Here is a 20,776-nt window from a genome sequence, read left to right as displayed (position 1 = left end):
TTAGAAGCTGCCTTTGTTAGAAGCGCTGACTCTTCATTTGGGCCTATAGATGTCCAATGGGTAACTAAAAGCAGGATCAAGCTTGGCATCCCTGCCTTCATTTCATATCCTCCTTCAGATTCCTGCTTAGCTCTACACAGAGGAATGTTCATCCTTTAAGAAGTGTTCATCTAAAAATCTGTGACATAAGGTTTGTTAGCCCTAAATTTATCTAATCTGCCTTGTCCTCCTCCTTCAAGACTGAGGATATCAAGTTAAGAGTAACTAAGGTATTTTCAGGGACAATCAACTACCAGCTTTTATAACATCCTGTTCCATAACCCTGGAGTGGTGTATAGAAGTCTCTAGTTTTTGTTCAACATGTTCCAGGAATAGCAGCCCCTGATGAGACCTCCCTGTCCCACTCCCTGCAAGCAGCAGCAATCATTTCAAGGAAACCAAGTTGCCCCTTTCGGGTTCAGAGATGACTGTATGCACATCCTGAGCAGCAAATGGAGACCACCCCCTCAAGTGATAAGGACTTCTCCAGAGCCACCTCACAGAACCAGAACTAAGACAGTGATCAACCAGACCCAAGTTTTTCCTGCCCTAGTTCTTCCTCTATTTAAACCTAAAGTTGATGTTGGTACCCTGAAGACAGGGCTGAGACACTTGATCTCATTTTGCCTTCCCAGTATGGCTGTATCGATTAAAGTTCCTTTCCTGCTTTTCACTGCTGCTTTTTCTATTTTGTTTTGGGGCAAGTGACCAGATTGACTATTTGGGACCCCCAGAGTCTGGCTTGGGACTCCTATTACAATGCCAGCAATGATGTAAGAAACAGATTTCATATCAGTAAAAGAAAATGAAATATTGAAGCATCTTTTATGAGAGATAAAAAGAAACAAATACTTTAGTTGTATTAACCCTGTGTTTCTGGGTCCCTGAACAAAGCCAAGAAAATTGAAAACCTAACTGGATCCAAAGGGAGTAAGGAAGCCCCTGAAAAGATTCAGTAGTGAGGGCAAAAATATAACAAAAGCAAACCACCAAAAATAAAACACACAGTGAAGGTCAGAGATGAAAAGAATCAACGAAGTAGACTTTGAATTTACTTAGATTTCAGGATGAGGTAATGATACAATCCATCATCCAAACTGGAACACTGAAGTGCTGTTATAATCATGATGGGACAACAGGTATCAACTAGAACCGTCCCAGGAAACTCAGGACATCTGGTTGTTCCATTTCCTTGGGTTCCACTCCACTGATGATGAAGAATGTATATAGTAAGACATGAACACAGCCAGAGAACCCACATTACTAGCATCTACTGGGTGCTGGGCCTTTATAAGGTCTGGGAATGCATTTGGGAGCAAAATGGTCCCCAGAGACCTTACAGTCTAGTTAGTATAAGCATCAGTTCCTAAGAGTCTCTTAACAGTCCTTGGAAAAAAGCTAAAATTAAAATCCAAGTGATATACGTTTATTAGTTTATTAAATTTGGTGACATGAAAAGCACTATAAAAACTGCTAGGAGAGATACAAAGAAATAAAGACAAGTCTTCTTTCTTAAGAAATTTATAATCGAGTTAGGAATGATGTAAAAAGTTAAATTGCTATGTAAGGCTTAAATATCAATTCATGGTGACTATGGAATAAATGTCACAAGACAGTGCAGAATTAATTGACAAATTAACTTTAAATAAATCATGATAAAAGGAGCTGCCAGAGGGAAAGTCCATTAAGGATGGGGGTGACTTCACGGAGTAGCACGGAGTCCTGACTTATGAAGACCAGGTTGGATTTGGGTAGAAGGAGATGTGAAGGAGAGAGGGAGAGGTAGGATGCAAGAATATAAACTCAGTCAGGTGTGGTTGTGCACACTTCTCTCTAATCCCAGTGGCTCTGGAGGCTAAGGCAGGAGGATCACAAGTTCAAAGCCAGCTTCAACAACTTACCAAAACCCTATGCAACTTAACAAGACCCTGTCTCTAAAAATTAAGAAATAATTTGAAATAAAAGTGAAGAAGAAGAAGGAAGAGGAGGAGGAGGAGGAGAAAAAATAAAAGAGCTGGGGATGTGGCTCAGTGATAAATCATTTCAAGGACCAAATCAACCATCACGTAGAGACAGGACTGGAAAGATGTTTCCCTCTTAGAAACAGTTTCCCCAAAATATTTTTTACCTTCTTCAAAGCAACAAGAGGAGCAACAGACCCACTTCCATCATGCTAACTTTGTGACGGGAGTGGTGGTGTAGATGCCTATGTGTCTCCTACCTTTTTTGAAGAGCTGATAACCTCCCAGCCCCTTTTAGCCGCCAGCTTTCTGAATGCCTCCACATTGCCATTACTCAACGATACCTAAAATACAAATATTTTAAAAGCAGTATGTTCAATGTATAGACATGAGAACAAATATTTTCTGGTTAGAAAATGGGCACTGTAGGATTATTCATAATTTTACTAGAAATTGCCACATTTTTTCCATGTGGGCCTAAACCATTTTATATTCACAGCAACAACATACGAGAAGGTTCTTCCAGAGTCACAAATAGCACCTTATCCAGCTTTTGATTTTTTGCCAGACTAAAAGACCCTAAATATTTCAGGTTAGTTTTATTTAGATTTCTCTTATAAAGTTGAATATCTCATGCATTTGAAATCCAATCACATACATTTTGTGAATTATCTATTCTTGTCCTTTGCCTATTTTTCTGTTGGATTTTATTACTCCTCATTTTTAGATAGATAAGATCTAAGTTAAGGTCTAAGATAGACAAGATCTATCTCAGATAGAGATAAGGTCTTATATGACATAAGATTTTTGTCATATAAGTAGCAATATTTCCCCCCAATTTCTCACTTGCTTTTTGACTTTGCTTATGGTTATTTTTTGTCAAATAATGATAAACATGTTGTGTAGTTGGAAAAATAAAGAAAAAAGGGGGTACTGTTAGAGAATGTGTGTGTTAAGCTGAAGTGATACTGCTGATAAATAAACTTTGGTTTACCTTTACATTTTATATTCAAACATTCAAATGATTACTACTTTGTTGTTTTATAATATGCAAAACTGGGACAGGGGTGTAGCTTGGTGGTAGAGAACTTGCCTACCATGTGTGAGGCACTGGTTTGATCCTTAGGCCACCAAAAAAATCATATCTATATAAATTTGTAAATGCTAGCTTGTGGGCATGTCATTCAGCTCAATTATGGTAAGAAACCAGATTACAATATTAGGCATCCTGATTTTGTAGTTTGGGAACTATACATAGAAGTTGAACCAAGACAGTGAACAAATGGGTATTAACAGTTACTGGTATCTTGGTTTTGCTTAATTTTGAAATGATGGGTTATTATAATTCACCTTTTCATCTAACCTGTGTAGGTACAACCTGAATTAGTTAAACAAGAAGATTTCCTTTTTTATAATGTTGAGCTCCAAATCATAAAAATGTTACCTGCTTGCTTTCATCCCACTGTATGCAGAGTGGAACTTCTTCTTTGTGAGAAATAACGTATTTCCTGGAAAAAAAAATTAAAATGTTAAATAACAATTTTCTTTCCTGCATTTAACACACAATAGTAACCATGAGCAGCTGGGATTGTGGTTTAGCGGTAGAGTGTTCACACCTACCATGTGTAAGGCACAGTGTTTGATCCTCAGCACCACATAAAATAAATAAATAAAATAAAGGTATTGTGTCCATCTACAATATATATATATATATATATATATATATATATATATATATATGTAACCATGATATTTTCTTGAACTAAACTGGAAGTTTAAAAAGCTGCTTTTACTGACAGAACCAAGAAGAGCCATTTCAACAAGTCAGCAGTCAGATTTTACAATCAGAAACATTAGTCCTTTTCTTTTTCCATTATATGAGAAATACACATGACTTTGAAATGTAATTTGTCAGTAAGAGAAGACTCCATGGAACCCTCACACATCATGTCCCTTACCTGCCAAGGCGTATTCTCTTGCGTGCAATAGCTCCCCGATAGCGTCTAAAATCATCCTTTAATTAACAATAACAAAAAAAAGACAGTAAAATCAATTTCTAATTTTTTACTGCTACAATCTTCAAATATCTTTCTCCTAAGTCCATTGGAATGGCAAAGTAGGAGGCAGCGTCTCTATGACCTACCCTCACAAATCCTAACGTCTGTGTTGAATCCACAGAGGGCAGTTGCACCCCTACAAGGTCAACTTCTACAGTTATTTGCATTCTTTTTTAAAAGTGGAGATTATTTTGATTTCTGTTACCAGAATTATACATAAATCTCACTATATGGTTTTTAGGAAAGGCAAGTGTTGGTAATAAGGCAGTTCCTGGGTGAGGACCAAACACACTTCCTATGGAAGTGACCCAGCCCTGAGGACTGGATTGTCGAAACACACGACTAAACCAGTCAGGGTCACTCCAGGTGAACTGGGCTGGCACGAAATAATCACACAGAGATAGAAAAATACCTTTTTCTTTGGGTTCTGTGACTGTTCCTCTGACCCAGCTCCCACAATGGGGGCAAGGTAGGCAAGAAAGAGTGAGGAGCACTTGCTGCACCATTTTATCAGGGAGAAACCATTCAAATGAGGCAAGGGGTAGGATTACAAAGAAACAGGTGAGTGTAACTCAACCCCCATGCGTGACGCCTACACCTGGAGCCACACTTAACTATCTAAGTAACACCCAAGTTACTGTGAGACTGGCACTATGTGCCAGACAGAAGGCAATAATTGGTCAGTGCCCCTGGGCATCAGGACTTGAGGGTCTGCATCCAGGGCAGCTCCCGACACTGGATGGAAGAAGTAAGAGCAGATTCAGAAGAGGGAGGTGCAGAAGGTCAAGTACTACTCCAGCGTGCACCTGAGTACAGGCTCCAGCACCTCCGTCATTTCAACAAATCAGCAGTGATTTGGGGTGGGGACAAAAAAAGCCCATTTTACTTTGTTAAGAATAGAAGAAGGAAAACCAAAGGGAAAAAAATCCAAGCCATCAAGGTTGCTGCTGGTGGGAGGAAATTCTGAGTAGGACTCTGGACCCACAGTTCTGATTGTCAAAGCTCACGTGGTAATAACTGACCTTTGAAATGGGTTCAATTCTGGGGAAGATGATGAGTTCTTCCTTATCATCAACAGCATTATAAATGAGAAAAGCACTGTTGATGTGGCGGCCTCGGCCTTCGGACCATTCCTGACAGTTGAAGGCCTCCACGCGCACTCCAACCTCCACGCTGCAATGGCGAGGCAGGGGATGGGCAAGACAACCAGGGCTCAGCAGCCTTCCCTGCCCACCACCACCTCCTCCTCCCAGCAACAGGAGACAAGGCCCTAGTTATGTTTGTTGTCAGCAAATCTGCACAACTATTAAAACCCATTTTTAGCTCATTGGGCTGGTTTGCAGAAGCCCCTGAGAACATTTCCACTTTCCCACTTTGAAGAGGGAGAAGGGCCACTCTGGGTTTTGCATGTAAATATACTTTATGAACACGGTTCATAATGGGGTGGGGGGAGGTTAAAGCTATAAAGAGTATTTAATATCAGAAATATTTAATTTCTGAAATATTCTTTTTTACATTTAAAAAGACAAAAATACTAAATAAAATGTTTGCATTATGTATCAAGAATAACAAAAATAACTGGGAAGTAGTTTGGATTCATGGTGTTAAATAGGTTCATTATGAGCTATTTGCCCATAAGGTCACTAAGGCACTTACATGGCTGAAAGGAAGAATTAATAATTTTTCCAGGATAACTGGCACAAACCAGAGCCATCCTGGGCCATCTGCCACATGTGCCCACCCTTATGAGACAAAACACCCAATCCACCACAGTTTACTGTGTAAGGAGGTCCCAAGCAGAACACAGGCTTAAAATGTGCGTCCATGAATTTTGAAGATCGAAATTTTAAAAAATCAGAAGGAATTTGGTTAAAGTAGTCCCTCCATTCACCTCCAGATTGAAATAAAAACAATTATATATGTGCAAATTTGAGCCTCAGAGCACTCTTTACCAGGTTTGAAATGTATTGTTGACAATGGAGTTGAAGACAAGGCGGTCTCCGACTGTAGATGGTCCCCGGAACTTAAACATGTCCACAGACTTCAGAAAGGGATGCCCCTTACACAGGCGGCTGAGGAAACAAAGGGAAGGAGAGAGAAGACAACAATTACTGTCCAAAATATTTTCATGAACTGTTGATTCACTGAATGGATGCAATAGACAAATACCCAGCCTGTTTTCTAAACAAAGAACTCTTAACTGGATGTGTGCATTGCAAGTGGTTTTGTACATGACCAAAAATATTTGGTAAACTCCAACTTCAACATGTCCCCAAGTAGTGGGGGCTTTACCAAGATGTTGGTGATTTACTCCTATCTTGCTCTCTCTGGAAGTAGAAGTACCACTGAAAAACAAACTGATGCCTTTTGTCCTAATTTGAGAGTTATATTGATCCTGATAGCGGTGACTACAGACCCAGGAAGGTGTGACTGTCAAGTTGGAAACAAGAGAAGACAGCTGCCTGCTAGTGCCATTCCTTAGCTTGGCCTAACTGAAATCATCTATAGATCAAAAGGCAAACTTATTTTCCTCACAAATTACCTGGATGGTTGCACAAAGCCTGAAAGGCTAAAAGGTACACATTTTACAATGTTTGTGTGCATGGAATTTAGAAATAGCTATAAAGTATTTAATTTCAGAAGTTACCTGAATAATTTTCTACATTTTCTATTCCTACTGTACTCATTCAGTTACTCCAAAGAATTATGCTAACACTAAGTGAATAGCTTCTGCCATTGTTAATTATATGGTAAGTTTTTTACAGTAGAACATGTTCAAGTTCACATCCTTTTTGTCTTTAAGAATGACAATCTCATTTAAAAAACAAGCTCTCTTATTTTGTGCATAATTTGTAGAAAGGATAACTATAGGCTTCTAATTTTAGTCATAACTATAGACAGGTTAATAATAAAATTCTTTTAATTTGGAGGAAATAAAACCTTAATTTTCAGTAATTACAAAAATTGTCAGAAGGGCAGATCCTGTTCATAGGCATTTCCAGAGTATAGAGTGTTCCTTAAACTGCTCAATAACCTACATGGTTCCAGTAAGAATATAATAACCTTTTCAGAAATTGAGGAAAGTTTAATAGTATTCTTCCAAGGACTCCCCTCTTTCTCTTCTTATTCTTTCAGTTAATTCTTTGGCCATAATGATTTTAACCAGCACTTTTAAAGGTCAGACTCAATTGTAAATTGCCTTTAAAAAGTTTGTTACTGGACTCATTTTAAACTTATCACAGTAAGTTGCATTGTCACCCAATCAACGTTTAAAATTCAGAATAAAGTATTCAAACTATGAATTCAGTTTTACATTTGAGCCAAGAGCTTAAAAATATTCACATTCACATGAAAGGATGGATTCATCCCAAGGGAAGCTAGTAAGTGATGAATTATTTCCTCATTCTGATAAAAGGCAGCATTTTGCTCCATTCTCTCCCTGACTCCTTGACTAGGCCAATAACTAGAGCTCAGACGCTTTCCAATTGTCTCCCCACTCGTCCCCCAATCACACACCAAAGGTCAAAACCAAGAACCTTGCAGAAATAGTTGCCACTGTCTCCATCCAAGCCATAATCTGGCCACCAAATGTGTTCCCATGATGGTTTGCGTGGGGTGGCAGCACAAGTTCAATGCTCTGAACAGCAGTGCCCCTGGTGGCCACGGTCCCTTCCTCTTCATCACAAGCAGGATCTGAAAGGGTTGAAACAGCAGCAATGGTGGAGTCAGCCAGGGGACCTGGGCTATGGTTTTACCTTACCAGCAGCAAACTCAGCTCTAGGACTCTCAGAAAAATTAAATCGTTTTTAAAAACTAAAAACTGAAGAAGCAAGTGCATAGGGTTAGGATACCACCTCAGAAAGGCCCTCTCCCAACCTATCTAACCAATCCACCTGAATCTTGATTAAAGGAATGCTTGATTAAATTTCATTTAATACTTTCATTTAAACCCCAGTTGTTTGGAGGTGGGAGAAAGGTGGGAAGGGCATAAATTTAGGGGTGATGGATATGTCATTATCTTGATTGTGGTGATAGGTTTTTACAGGTGCACACTCATGTCAGAGCTTCTCAAGTTACATGCTTTAAATAAGGGTCATTTAAGTTTGTCAATTATACCTCAATAAAGTCATTAAAAATAAAGGAATTTAAGCTATGAAGGGCCACAGACACAGAGAATCTGGAGCACTGTAAACTTCAGAGTAGGGATGTGGCCTTCTGTGCAAACTGTCTTGTGATGAACGCAGTCACAGCAGAAAAGACACAATCTGCTGTACTTCTCCATGTCCTTCTGCTTCTTTTGAATCGTATCAGCTTCATTTACAGACAAATTGGTTTTTACTCTCAACAATGGAGAAATCATTTACTCCAGATGCAAAGCAGTAAAACGTATTCAAATGTGCTTCCTGCATCACCCAGTGAATCACCAGCTAGGCTGAAATCTCACGCACCATTATTAGGAAGGTGGGAGGGAGATTTACAAAACCCAGAGAACCACATTGGTTGGACTGTCAGAGCAAGCTGATCTGGCAGTGGGAGAGCACAGATGTAGCTGATGTTGGTAACAGGGAACGGGCTGCTCTTGAAGCAGTTCCTCCTAGGTGACCAAGAAGGGTATACAGAGACCTTTAACTCCACTTCCTAATGGAATTTTTAGATTTGTAATTGATGGTCTTTTACTTTTATTTTTCCCCTTTTGTTTAATTGATCATTTCAGTTTCCTGCTTAAAACTTGTTAGTGGCTACTGTTGTTCTAGCATGAAGTGCCAAATCCTTCCCATAGCCTCCAAGCCCTTTACTCTGCTCCAGCCATGCCTCTGTCTCCAGCCACAGCTGGTATGATGACCGCCAACTGTCACCATCATGTTCTCCCTTGCTTGCTCCCTCCCACTTTCCAACCCTTCAACCACATTGACCTTTTTTTTCAGTTGCCCCCTCCAAAAACAAAACAAACAAACAAACAAACAACAACAACAACAACAACAACAACAAATCAGAGCATTTACATTAGTCTACTCTGAAACAGTTTCCCTGGTCACCACTACTACCCGCCACCACTTCACTCCTATTTTATCTTGGCTCATCTCAGTGATCACTTTCTCAGTAAAGCCTTCCCTGATCGCCACAGCTAAGTTCTGCTATTAAGAACCCTTCTCTCTCTCTCTCTCTCTCTCTCTCTCTCTCTCTCTCTCTCTCTCTCTCTCTCTCCTATAGCTTTATGTTCATTTGTGCAATCTTCTGTGATCTGACCCACTAGATCCTAAGCTCCTGGGGGGCAGGGACTATGAAATTTTTATTCTCATATAATTCTCGAACATGAGTACTCAAAATTTATTGAATGAATGAATGAATGAACTTTACTTTGTGGATTCACTTTACATTCATGATGCTTACTCTCAACAGAACATTTTTAGGACATGTAATGGTTGTACTGTATCACACTTCTGACTGCTATTTATGAGAGTTTCCTTTGCTTCCCATTTTGCTTAAACAGTGTTATCAGACACCCATTCTCTCCAACTTAGTGGCTATGAAATGTTGGCTACAGTTTGCATTTCTCTGATTCCTTGTGAGGTCTAATGTCCTTTCTTATTAAACCTTCTTAGTATGTCTACAGGCTTCAAGGGGTTAAGTTTGATACTCACACTCTGCGTGTTTTCATAGCAGTGTGACATAATTCAATGGATAATTTTACATTCACTCCACATTTTTAGGTCAGAACTGTGACCTGAACTGAGGTCATTCTAGCTCTTGTTTTCATTCTGCATATCCAGAAAGGCTCAGCCCCAGAGTAATGCTCTTAAAGTCTGATTCCTTACTGAAAATGTGTAATTAAAATGCTTCAAATATTGTTTCCCCCCAGAATGCCATCCTCTAAACAATGACCCAGTGGTACAAAAGCTTTTCCCCCCAAAGTCCTCCTTTTACAAAACCTAATTTTACACATCTTTACCTTCTTCCTTATGAAAGCACAGGATGTGGATTCAACTTTCTTGCTGTTAGAACAGCATGCATTTCCATTATACAACACCTTGAAATCCACACTATTATATCTGATTGTATAACTAGTATAGAACCCTGGTTTTCTAAAAATATAGTTCAATTACAGAGATGATCTGGCTACCTTATTTTAGAATATATTGTTTAATCCAAAACAGCCATCAGATCCAAGGGGCAGCAAGTGGACAGATCACTCTCTACTGCATTTTTAAGAGTCAGGGTCCAGTGCTTACATTCTTCTGGAGAAACTGCCATTAAGTTCCACGTCACAGGTGGTATAGAAGTTAGTAAAATTTCCAAAAAGAACAAATCAATAGAGTTATGTCAACAGTTGTTTTGTCCAAAAAAGTAATCTATTTTAGGCTAGATTAGTGAAACCAATGATAAAAGCAGCATTTTAAAAAATCTATAATTCTAAATTAATCCAGACATATAGATTTGTTGCAACCAACCTCCTAACAAACTGAAACCAAAGTCAATTTCAATCATTTTATCCCTACATTGAATGCCTATAGCATGTTCCTGTTATACATTAATTTAGAATGTCTCCAGTGCTTAAAGTAGTGTTGAAAAATTGCTGCAATTTTGTTTATTGATATAACTTGTGTAATGACAGAAGGAGCCAACTCAGTCACCTGAGTTCACCCGGTAAGTGGGCTGAAGTCACTAGACCTGGCAACCCTTCCTAATAGATTAACCCTTACAGAGAGGTCAGAGCCTCACAGAGTACCATAAATTCCTCCCAAATAATTTTCAGATGTTTGAAATACAAGAGAATTGCCTTTCTCTTGTAACCAACCTCTCTCTCAATAATCAATTTTATCATCATCTTGATCAGCCTGGAACCATGACCAAGTTTTTCTATTCTGAAAAACAATACCCTTTGAACTTGAGAGTCCCCTCTAGCTCCAAGCTATTTCTTTCATCCTTCTCAGAAAAGTTCCTCAAAGTACAGTCTTTAACTGTCCTCCTATGAATGGAGACCTCTCGAATGGCAATATTAATACCAGCCCTTTCTGTATATTCAGCGTTGTTTGGAGCAATCTATGTATATTATTTCATCTTGACACAAATCTATTACATACGTACGTTTATTATCTCCATTTTACAATTCTTATTTGTTTACTTTTTACTTCACCCTAGTGAGCTAAGAACAAAGTGAGAGGTCCTGATGGTAGACAGCAAGTACTGGGATAAGAAAAGAAAAAGAGCAACTATGTTCTAGCCAGTAACTAGCACTGACTGCCAGAGGAAGTAGATGAGGCTCTGAGTACCCAACTTCTAGCCATTCCGCCTTAGGATTGGCTGAGCCAGTGGAAGGAAGCCACTGTCTCTGTTGTGGATAGCTTAGGGGCATGCAGCCACAGAGACCAGGGGGGATCAGGCTCCACCTCTGATGACTTAAGTTCAGGAGAACACCTAGAGAGAACCAAGTTTCTGTGAAATGCCAGTGCTGCTGTGGGACATTCCTGCTGGTTTGGATGACACTGAGATCCAGTTCAGTGTCCCAGTTTCCCTTAAAAGCAGAGGCTCTATATAGCCAAGCTGCACTAAGAGCTGTAATGGCCACCATATCCCTTACCATCCACACCTGCTGCAAAGGACTTGGGCTGTCAGGGGTGGGGACGCTGATGGCTCTTCTTACTTTATCCACCACCTCTAAGTGAATTTTTTTTTTTTAAATAATAAGGCTTAGAGGCCGGGGCCAGGGCTCAGCTTTTTTACTATTACTAATGTAAAGTTGTGAATGTAAAATTGTGCAATTGAATTATGACACACTACTATGCATAACACATGTGAGGCCCTGAATTCGATCCTCAGCACCACATAAATAAATAAAATAAAAGTATTGTTCCATCTACAACTAAAACTATATAGTTAAAAAAATTAAAAAATTTAAAAAGTCCTAGTATTAAGAGTTTAATTTGGCATGAGTATATATGTTTTAACTCCTTTCCTCTTCTCTCACAACCATTGCCTGGCTCAGGAACACCTTTTCTCTTGCTGGGTATTATGGTTTAGATATGAGGTGTTCCCCAAAAGCTCATATGTAAGACAACGCAAGAAAGTTTAGAGGTAAAATGATTGGGTCATGAGAACCTCAACCCACTTATTGAATTAATCCTGGTAGGGATTAACTGAGTGGTGAATGTAGGCAGGTAGGTTGTGGCTGGCTGGAGGAGGTGGGTCACTATGGGCGTGCCTTTGGGATATATACATATATATATATATATATATATTTTTTTTTAGAGAGAGAGAGAGGAGAGAGGAGAGAGAGAGAGAGAGAGAGAGAGAGAGAGAGAGAATTTTTAATATATTTTTTTTAAGTTCTCGGCGAACACAACATCTTTGTTGGTATGTGGTGCTGAGGATCGAACCCGGGCCGCACGCATGCCAGGCGAGCGCGCTACTGCTTGAGCCACATACCCAGCCCGGGATATATATTTTATACTTGGTGAGTGGAGTCTCTCTCTCTCTCTCTCTCTCTCTCTCTCTCTCTCCCCCCCCCCTTCCTGGTGTGCTTCCCTCCACCATGCTCTTCTGCCATGATGTTCTGCCTCACCTCCAGCACCAAGGAATGGAGCCAGCTGTCTACTGACTGAGACCTCTGAAACCATGAGCCCCAAATAAACTTTTCTTTCTCTAAAATTGTTCTTGTCGGGTATTTTAGTGATAGTTAAAAAGCTGCGTACACCTGGTCTCCTCTTTCTACCCAGAGAGGTCATACTGAGTTCCAATCTAATCATGCCACAGTCTGCTCAAAATCTTTCCTCTGTGGCTCCCATGTAGGACTAAAGAAAGATCAACTTTCTGAACATGCCTGAGAGTGCCTCTATGGCACAGTCCTGTCTTCATTTTCTCCCTCTTCTGTCTTGAGTTTCCCTGTGGAATGCTCTTGTGATGGTGGATCCCTAACACAGCCTGTGGGTTTGTGCCACCAGCCTGTGGGTTTGCTTCACCTTCTTGGCTTTCTTATAGCCAGTGGGTCTTTCCTGAACTCCCTGAGAGTTCCTACTCTGCTTCCACCGTATTTGGAACCTACAATGCTCTTTTCAATCTCTACATTATTTTTAAACTACTCAAATGTCTGTCTCAGGCAGTAAACTTTGAGTTTTGCAAGAGCAAAGTCTCTGCACTGTTCATCTTTTTTTTTGCCTTTGCAGCAAGCATGTTCCTGGCACAAAGTGGGTATTGAATACACATGTATTGGAGAGAATGAAGCAGGCAGCATTCCTCTCTCTCTCTGCTTAGGAGGAAGGAGCTCATTCTTCTGTATGACTGTACAGAAGCTTACCTATAATCACATCTATACCTCCTCCTCCAGCCAGACTGCGGCATTGGTGCTGATAACGCCAAGGTCGCGGGTTCGATCCCCATACGGGCCACCAAATGCCGCAGTCTGGCTGGGCACAATTCAGGAGCCACTTATCAAAAGAAACGAACTTTATTTTTAGAACCACGCCAAACAAAACAGCTCCTCAGGAAAAACTCTCAGAGCCCAACTGCCACCACCGGCTTCCCACAAGCCTCCCCCCAAACCACAAGCCTCACCACCTCCCACAATCCTCCTGTTCTTGAGGCTGATTGGTTGGGTTGCATGGGCGGAGGCAAAAAAAGTCCCCCAATGAGCAGCTCCCTAGTCTGAAAGGGCGGGGAAACAGCCCAATGAGCATCACCGCAGAGGAGCCAATCAGCTAGATGTTGCTGGGGCCGCTGTGAGCCAATCATCAGCTTTGCAGTCTGAAGGGTGGGGAAACAGCCCAATGAGCATCACCGCAGAGGAGCCAATCAGCTAGATGTTGCTGGGGCCGCTGTGAGCCAATCATCAGCTTTGCAGTCTGAATGGCGGAGAAACAGCCCAATGAGCATCACCGCAGAGGAGCCAATCAGCTAGATGTTGCTGGGGCCGCTGTGAACCAATCATCAGCCAGCAGCTGGAAGTTTGCTGGCAGCTGGAAGTTTGCTGGGGCCCCTTGGGCTGTGGCTCTCAACAACCAAGTTTTTCCTATCATGGAAAACGATGCTCCTTGCCCTTGAGGGTCTCTAGAGCTCTTCTAGCTCTAGTTTCTCAAAGCAGAAACCTTTGAAAACCTCTTCCACCCCAGAGGCCTTCTATGGGATTGTCCCAGGGCCTTGATGACGTCATGTGGGCAGAATGAGACCCACACACTTCTGCCACTCCAGCTTCTGCCTTTCTCAAGCCTCTGGTCTCTATGTATTCCTTTTCCTCCTACCTCACCTTCCATCCTCCCCTCTCCTCCCTCACTGGTTCATCCCCCTGGGACTTTGGAAGATGGCATCAGACAAAAAGGAATGGCAGGGGGAGGGAAGGGGTTCCAACAAGGTTTCAAAGAACCTGGAAAATCACTGCCAGAGAACGAAGAAAGCTTGTTTCATAAAACCCAGTGTTATTTGGAAAGTGCCAGGAAATAAGAGCAGAATCTTATCCCTTCTGTTTTATATCATATGGGATCTTTAGCACGTTTCTTCCCAGCTCAGAGTTGCAGCTTCCTCTCTGTTGGCGCTACGTGCAGCTCTTATGAAGCCAAGGGTGTGTGAGCTGTGGAGCACCATCTTGGAGTATGGCAAGGTCATCCTCCATCTGTCACACTGAGTGCTATAACTCCAGCTGCCTAGTCCCTTATTTGCCAGCTCCTTCCCTGGAGATCCTCTGACTTAAACATGACTAGCCAATCAACAAATGGGTCAAAGACCTGAACAGACACTTCTCAGAAGAGGATATACAATCAATCAACAAATACACGAAGAACTGCTCACCATCGCTAGCAATCAGAAATGCAAATTAAAACTACTCTAAGATACCATCTCACTCCAGTAAGAGTGGCAGCCATTATGAAGTCAAACAACAACAAGTGCTGGCCAGGATGCAGGGAAATAGGCACACTCATACATTGCTGGTGGGACTGCAAATTGGTGCAGCCAATATTGAAAGCAGTATGGAGATTCCTTGGAAAGCGGGGATAGAACCACCATTTGACCCAGCTATTCCTCTTCTCGAACTATACCCAAAAGACCTTAAAACAACATACTACAGGGACACAGCCACATCAATGTTTATAGCAGCACAATTCACAATAGCTAAACTGTGGAGCCAACCTAGATGCCCTTCAATGGATGAATGGATTTAAAAAATGTGGCATTTATACACAATGGAATATTACTCAGCACTAAAAAATAACGTGATCGTGGCATTTGCAGGGAAATGGGTGGCATTAGAGCAGATTATGCTAAGTGAAGTTAACCAATCCCTAAAAAACAAATGCCGAATGTCTTCTCTGATATAAGAGGGGTGACTAAAAATGGAGTAGGGAGAAAGAGCATGAGAAGAAGATTACCACTAAATAGGGAAGAGAGGTGGGAGGGAAGGGAAGGGAGAAGGGGAAGTGCATGGAAGATGGAGGAGACCCTCATCATTATAGAGAATACATGTATGATGATGTGAGGGGAAAAAAAAAGAAGTGTGTCACATTAGATTGGGTAGAGAGAAGTGATGGGAGGGGAGGGGAGGTGAAGGGGTGAAAGGAAGGACAGCAGAATAAAATATACATTATTATTGCTGTATGTATATATACGTGACTGCATGACCAACATGATTCTGCAACCTGTACACTCAGAAAAAGGAGAAATTATATCCCATCTGATTCAAATGTATGATATGTCAAGATCATTGTACTGTCATGTGTAACTAATTAAAACAAATTAAAAAAAGATGACTTAGGTGTCATCAATTATATTCCAATTATATTATATACTATATATTACTTTTCCAGCCACTCAGTTTGTTGCAAAAGATATCCAGCAACATCAGGACTGAACTGTACAGTGGAAATAAGTGTGTCCTAAAAAAGGACCCAGTCACTCGCACTAGTCATGAGAAGTTCTTAGGGGTGGATCTGCTGACCTTCCAAACTGCTACTTTCCTTCATTAAGTTGTTAAAAGTATCTTCATGTTGTAACCGAACTTTCCTTCTCTCAGAAGCCAGATTATGCTCCACTTGATCTTGTTCAGTTAGAAGTATGACTGGTTTTAAGTGAATCTGAAAAAAGAAAATAATTCACTTTTATTGCCTTATTAAGTTATAAAAATACAACATGAATTTTGTAAAAACAAATGATATGTTACATGGTTTTGTAACTCAAGTAAAGACAGAAGTTATAAACATTTTCACTAAACATATTCTAACTTTTTTTCTCAAAAAATTTTCAAATTTAAAAAATTGGAATATGTGTATTATATTTACTATAGTATGGTATATTAATTATTTCTACATCAAATATGTACCTTTAAAATTATTCTTATTTATGTTACATTATTTAAAAATGGTTCCACAGAAGTATGAAATATGGCATTCTTCAGATAAATGAATAGGGGTAGGGGTTGTGATTTCCCCTGAATTATTCTGGTGAATTCTTAACAAGAAATGTTTTCTATTTTTTGAAAAATTAAGACACCAAAGAGAGGAGGAGGGGAATAATTATGTTCTAGAGAAAGCTATCTTGTCCCAGGAGATATTTCCGATTTGGAAACTTCATCACATGGTAAAAACATTAATAAGCAAACTGAAATAATCAATATGTCAGAATAAAGCTTTAGCTGACCTCCAGAAACCTGGGTATATGATGAAAGAATACAAGGGCACACGCTGCTCTGCAGATGCCCATCTCTGTGTGTGAAGGAACAGGCTGGCTCCAGGCTTATTTCAGGTCCTGACCCTTGGCCTGGATAAGATCAAACCAAGCTAGTGATTCATAATATGTTGCCTAAAGTCCAAAGCTCCCCTGGGCTGCCTTGTCTCATCTGGTCAGGAATGAGTTGATTGACAGCTTACATTGGTTTGACTTATTATTATAAACAGGACAATATACATATATCTTAGTGATTCCTAATCCTCAAAATACATCATGTGTGATCCTGGGGAAAGATCCTGGGAACTACCCACTGCAGAAAGTGGAACCTCTCTGATGTTGGCCTGGGCCTTTTTTCCCTGGCTGTACCATCTCCATTAGCTTTAGTGAGCCTTGGATGAGTCCTGTGTGTCCTCTCCATGATCTATGTTTTGCTAATCTAAGTCTAGTTAATCATTGCCAACTTCATCCTGGAATAAACTCTCTTTGGACAGGTATCCAGGTAGTCTTGTCAGTTCAAACCATGGCTCTTTTCACGATGTGCTACTGAACGAGAATGTTACCAACTAGAAAATCTGTTAATCTGGGAAAAGTACTTTACAATTGATGTTCTCTGAACCAGCCAATTACGGCATCAGCTCAAAGAGCTGACTGCTCAGAAAGGCCCTCAGAAACCAGTTCTTTTGTCTCAGCAGAGAGTGGACTGAGGTGTGACAATTATATGCTTAGCCACACATTCCTGAATTCAGTGAGGAGTCTGAGGCTAGAGGGAGTAAACAGTGTGGTTCTCCTCTGCCACATGAGGGAAGGCTGGCCATGTATACTCCTTCCTGTCACTTGCTGTCAGATATGCAAACTTGCCACCTGCCCCCATAATTTTCTAATTCCCAAGAGTTTAGAGATTTCATGAAAAACAGAAAGGTTGGAAAGATATGTCCCATTGTCTCAGATTTTCATGAACATGGGATGCCTGGAATCCCCATCAAAGTACAAATTCCCAGTTCTTAACACTGGTGATTCTACTCCCAGAAAGCTGCATTTGAAATAATATAACTAGCTGATGTGAACTTTAGTTTGAAAAGCAGCACCTTGGGCACTATGAATTTTCCTTGCAGCATGTTTAAATCAGGCCTAGAGTGGAAGATGTGCCCCAGGGGACAAAATCCTGTGGCAACATATGCCACCCAAGCATCATGGTGGCCCAGCTGCTGTGCACAGCTTCTACCTTCTCTGTGGGATGCTGTGGAAACATTGCTTTGTCCCAGCTCCAAGCCGGAGGCAGTCTGAGGAAGAACTTGCATACTCTGCCAGAAGGAGACCCCTTGTCACTTCCAAGTGGAGCTAGGAGAAGTCACTGTGCCTACCCCTGGAGCAATCCTTGGAGTGAAACATTTAAATCATAATTTGAATTATTACTTTTTAACAATGTTTAGACTACATGGGGTCCTTACCCTGAGTAGGAATGTCAAGAAATGATAGTGAGGAATTCTGAAGCAGCCCCTGGATGAGCATGTGCATCAGGACAAAGTTTAAGGGTGTCCCAAAGCTTGTTTTCAAAGTTCAATAACTGAGTTTTTTCCTTCAAGTATAAATGATTAAACCATAATATCCAACTACTTGATACATTACTCCTGCTTTAAAAAAAACTATTTTAACTCAATTTTCAATTTTCATCTAAACTAGTAGGAAATCTTTTAAAAGTGAGATGACTTTCAGGTCATTTTGTTTTCCTTCTTTCTCAAACTGGATTTCTCCAACTAGCTACATCTCCTTTTCTCTAAGATCCTAGGCCTGGAAAGATCTTATTACTTAAATCCTATGATGTTACCATAGAATCATAACTTTATGGTAAACATTGATGAATTAAAAATCCTGGGAAATGTGACTCCTGGTAAGAAGAAATGTCCTTTCCCCCCGTAATAATTCTGATGCTTTCATTACTATGTCCCTGATTTTACATGAAGAGATGCCACTTTACGTAGGAAATTTACCTTTTCTTTTCCAACTGGTTTGGCTACAAATGTAGAGAAAGCCACACTAACAAGTTTCTCAGTGTCCATCAATGTGTCCTGTACTATGACCTTGATACTGATCTAAAAGGAAAAGAAAAATAAACAAATTTTTAGTCATCCAGAGAGCAGATTTGATCACAGCATTCAAAATTCAGTTATGTACTTCGCCATTCTTAACTTTTTAAAAAATGAGACCAGCATTTTAATTTATTTTTAAGCAGTACTATTCTTTCAATGATGTTCTATAAAATTGGATAAATAACTTTTATCTGTCTACAGGAAATATATATATTTGCCATGGAAAATTTATGGAATCTGATTACCCAGAGTAAAATTTCCAGTAATCCTATCACCTAGAGATAATCTATTAAACTTTAGATGAATTGTCTTCTAGTTTTTATATATTTTTATATGTATATGTGCATATACAAACATACATACATACAAACTAGTTTATATATATAAATACACATAAAATATGTACACATAAATATATATATAAAGCATACATAAAATGCATATATGTATATACACATTATAAAATATGATACTTTATAGTTTTATACTACAATTTTTAAAATTTTGGCATTTTCTAATCCTATTATTAGTAAATAGCTTTTGAAAACAAGCTATTAATGACTGCCCTGCAGTTCATCAAAAAGATGTATCACAACTATTTTTATTTATTTATTTATTTATTTATTTATTTATTTATTTATTTTTATTGGTTGTTCAAAACATTACAAAGCTCATGACATATCATCTTTCATACATTTGATTCAAGTGGGTTATGAACTCCCATTTTTACCCCAAATACAAATTGCAGAATCACATGGGTTACACATCCACGTTTTTACATAATGCCATATTAGTGACTGTTGTATTCTGCTACCTTTCATATCCCCTACTATCCCCCCTCCCCTCCCCTCCCATCTTCTCTCTCTACCCCATCTGCTGTTATTCGATTCTCTCCCTTGTTTTTTTTTCCCCTTTCCCCTCACAATGTAATTTTGTGTAACAATGAGGGTCTCCTTCTATTTCCATGCAATTTCCCTTCTCTCTCCCTTTGCCTCCCACCACTCGTCTCTGTTTAATGTTAACCTTTTCCTCATGCTCTTCCTCCCTGCTCTGTTCTTAGTTGCTCTCCTTATATCAAAGAAGACATTTGGCATTTGTTTTTTAGGGATTGGCTAGCTTCACTTAGCATAATCTGCTCTAATGCCATCCATTTCCCTGCAAATGCCATGATTTTGTCATTTTTTAGTGCTGCATAATACTCCATTGTGTATAAATGCCACATTTTTAAAATCCATTCATCTATTGAGGGGCATCTAGGTTGGTTCCACAGTCTAGCTATTGTGAATTGTGCTGCTATGAACATTAATGTGGCAGTATCCCTATAGTATGCTCTTTTAAGGTCTTCAGGGAATAGTCCGAGAAGGGCAATAGCTGGGTCAAATGGTGGTTCCATTCCCAGCTTTCCCAGGAATCTCCATACTGCTTTCCAAATTGGCCACACCAATTTGCTGTCCCACCAGCAATGTACAAGTGTACCCTTTTCCCCACATCCTCGCCAGCACTTGTTGTTGTTTGACTTCATAATGGCTGCCAATCTTACTGGAGTGAGATGGTATCTTAGGGTGGTTTTGATTTGAATTTCTCTGACTGCTAGAGATGGTGAGCATTTTTTCATGTACTTGTTGATTGATTGTATGTCCTCCTCTGAGAAGTGGCTGTTCAGGTCCTTGGCCCATTTGTTGATTGGGTTATTTGTTATCTTATTGTTTAATTTTTTTTAGTTCTTTGTATACTCTGGATATTAGGGCTCTATCTGAAGTGTGAGGAGTAAAAATTTGTTCCCAGGATGTAGGCTCCCTATTTACCTCTCTTATTATTTCTCTTGCTGAGAAAAAACTTTTTAGTTTAAGTAAGTCCCATTTGTTGATTCTTGTTATTAACTCTTGGGCTATGGGTGTCCTATTAAGGAATTTGGAGCCCGACCCCACCATATGTAGATCGGAGCCAACTTTTTCTTCTATCAGATGCAGAGCATCTGATTTGA

At 39.9% G+C, this 20,776-nt stretch overlaps 1 protein-coding gene across 1 annotated transcript in view; it reads right to left on the bottom strand.

The window, feature by feature from the left end:
• Positions 1 to 20,776, bottom strand: part of ACOT12 (acyl-CoA thioesterase 12) — a gene marked incomplete at both ends in the record, with an annotated part of 44,383 nt that overhangs the window by 8,030 nt on the left and 15,577 nt on the right. The window contains 8 exons of the mRNA XM_081305054.1: positions 2,261 to 2,344; positions 3,445 to 3,508; positions 3,959 to 4,014; positions 5,080 to 5,230; positions 6,010 to 6,129; positions 7,594 to 7,750; positions 15,978 to 16,113; positions 18,694 to 18,795. Coding sequence (XP_081161180.1) covers positions 2,261 to 2,344; positions 3,445 to 3,508; positions 3,959 to 4,014; positions 5,080 to 5,230; positions 6,010 to 6,129; positions 7,594 to 7,750; positions 15,978 to 16,113; positions 18,694 to 18,795 — 870 coding nt within the window. The remainder of the gene's footprint in view (positions 1 to 2,260; positions 2,345 to 3,444; positions 3,509 to 3,958; positions 4,015 to 5,079; positions 5,231 to 6,009; positions 6,130 to 7,593; positions 7,751 to 15,977; positions 16,114 to 18,693; positions 18,796 to 20,776) is intronic.

Source organism: Spermophilus citellus (genome assembly GCF_964194105.1).
Source record: "Spermophilus citellus genome assembly, chromosome: 1".
Classification (NCBI taxonomy): Eukaryota; Metazoa; Chordata; class Mammalia; order Rodentia; family Sciuridae; genus Spermophilus; species Spermophilus citellus.
The sequence above is the reverse complement of the archived record's forward strand: the minus strand, read 5'-3'. Positions and strand labels throughout refer to the sequence as shown.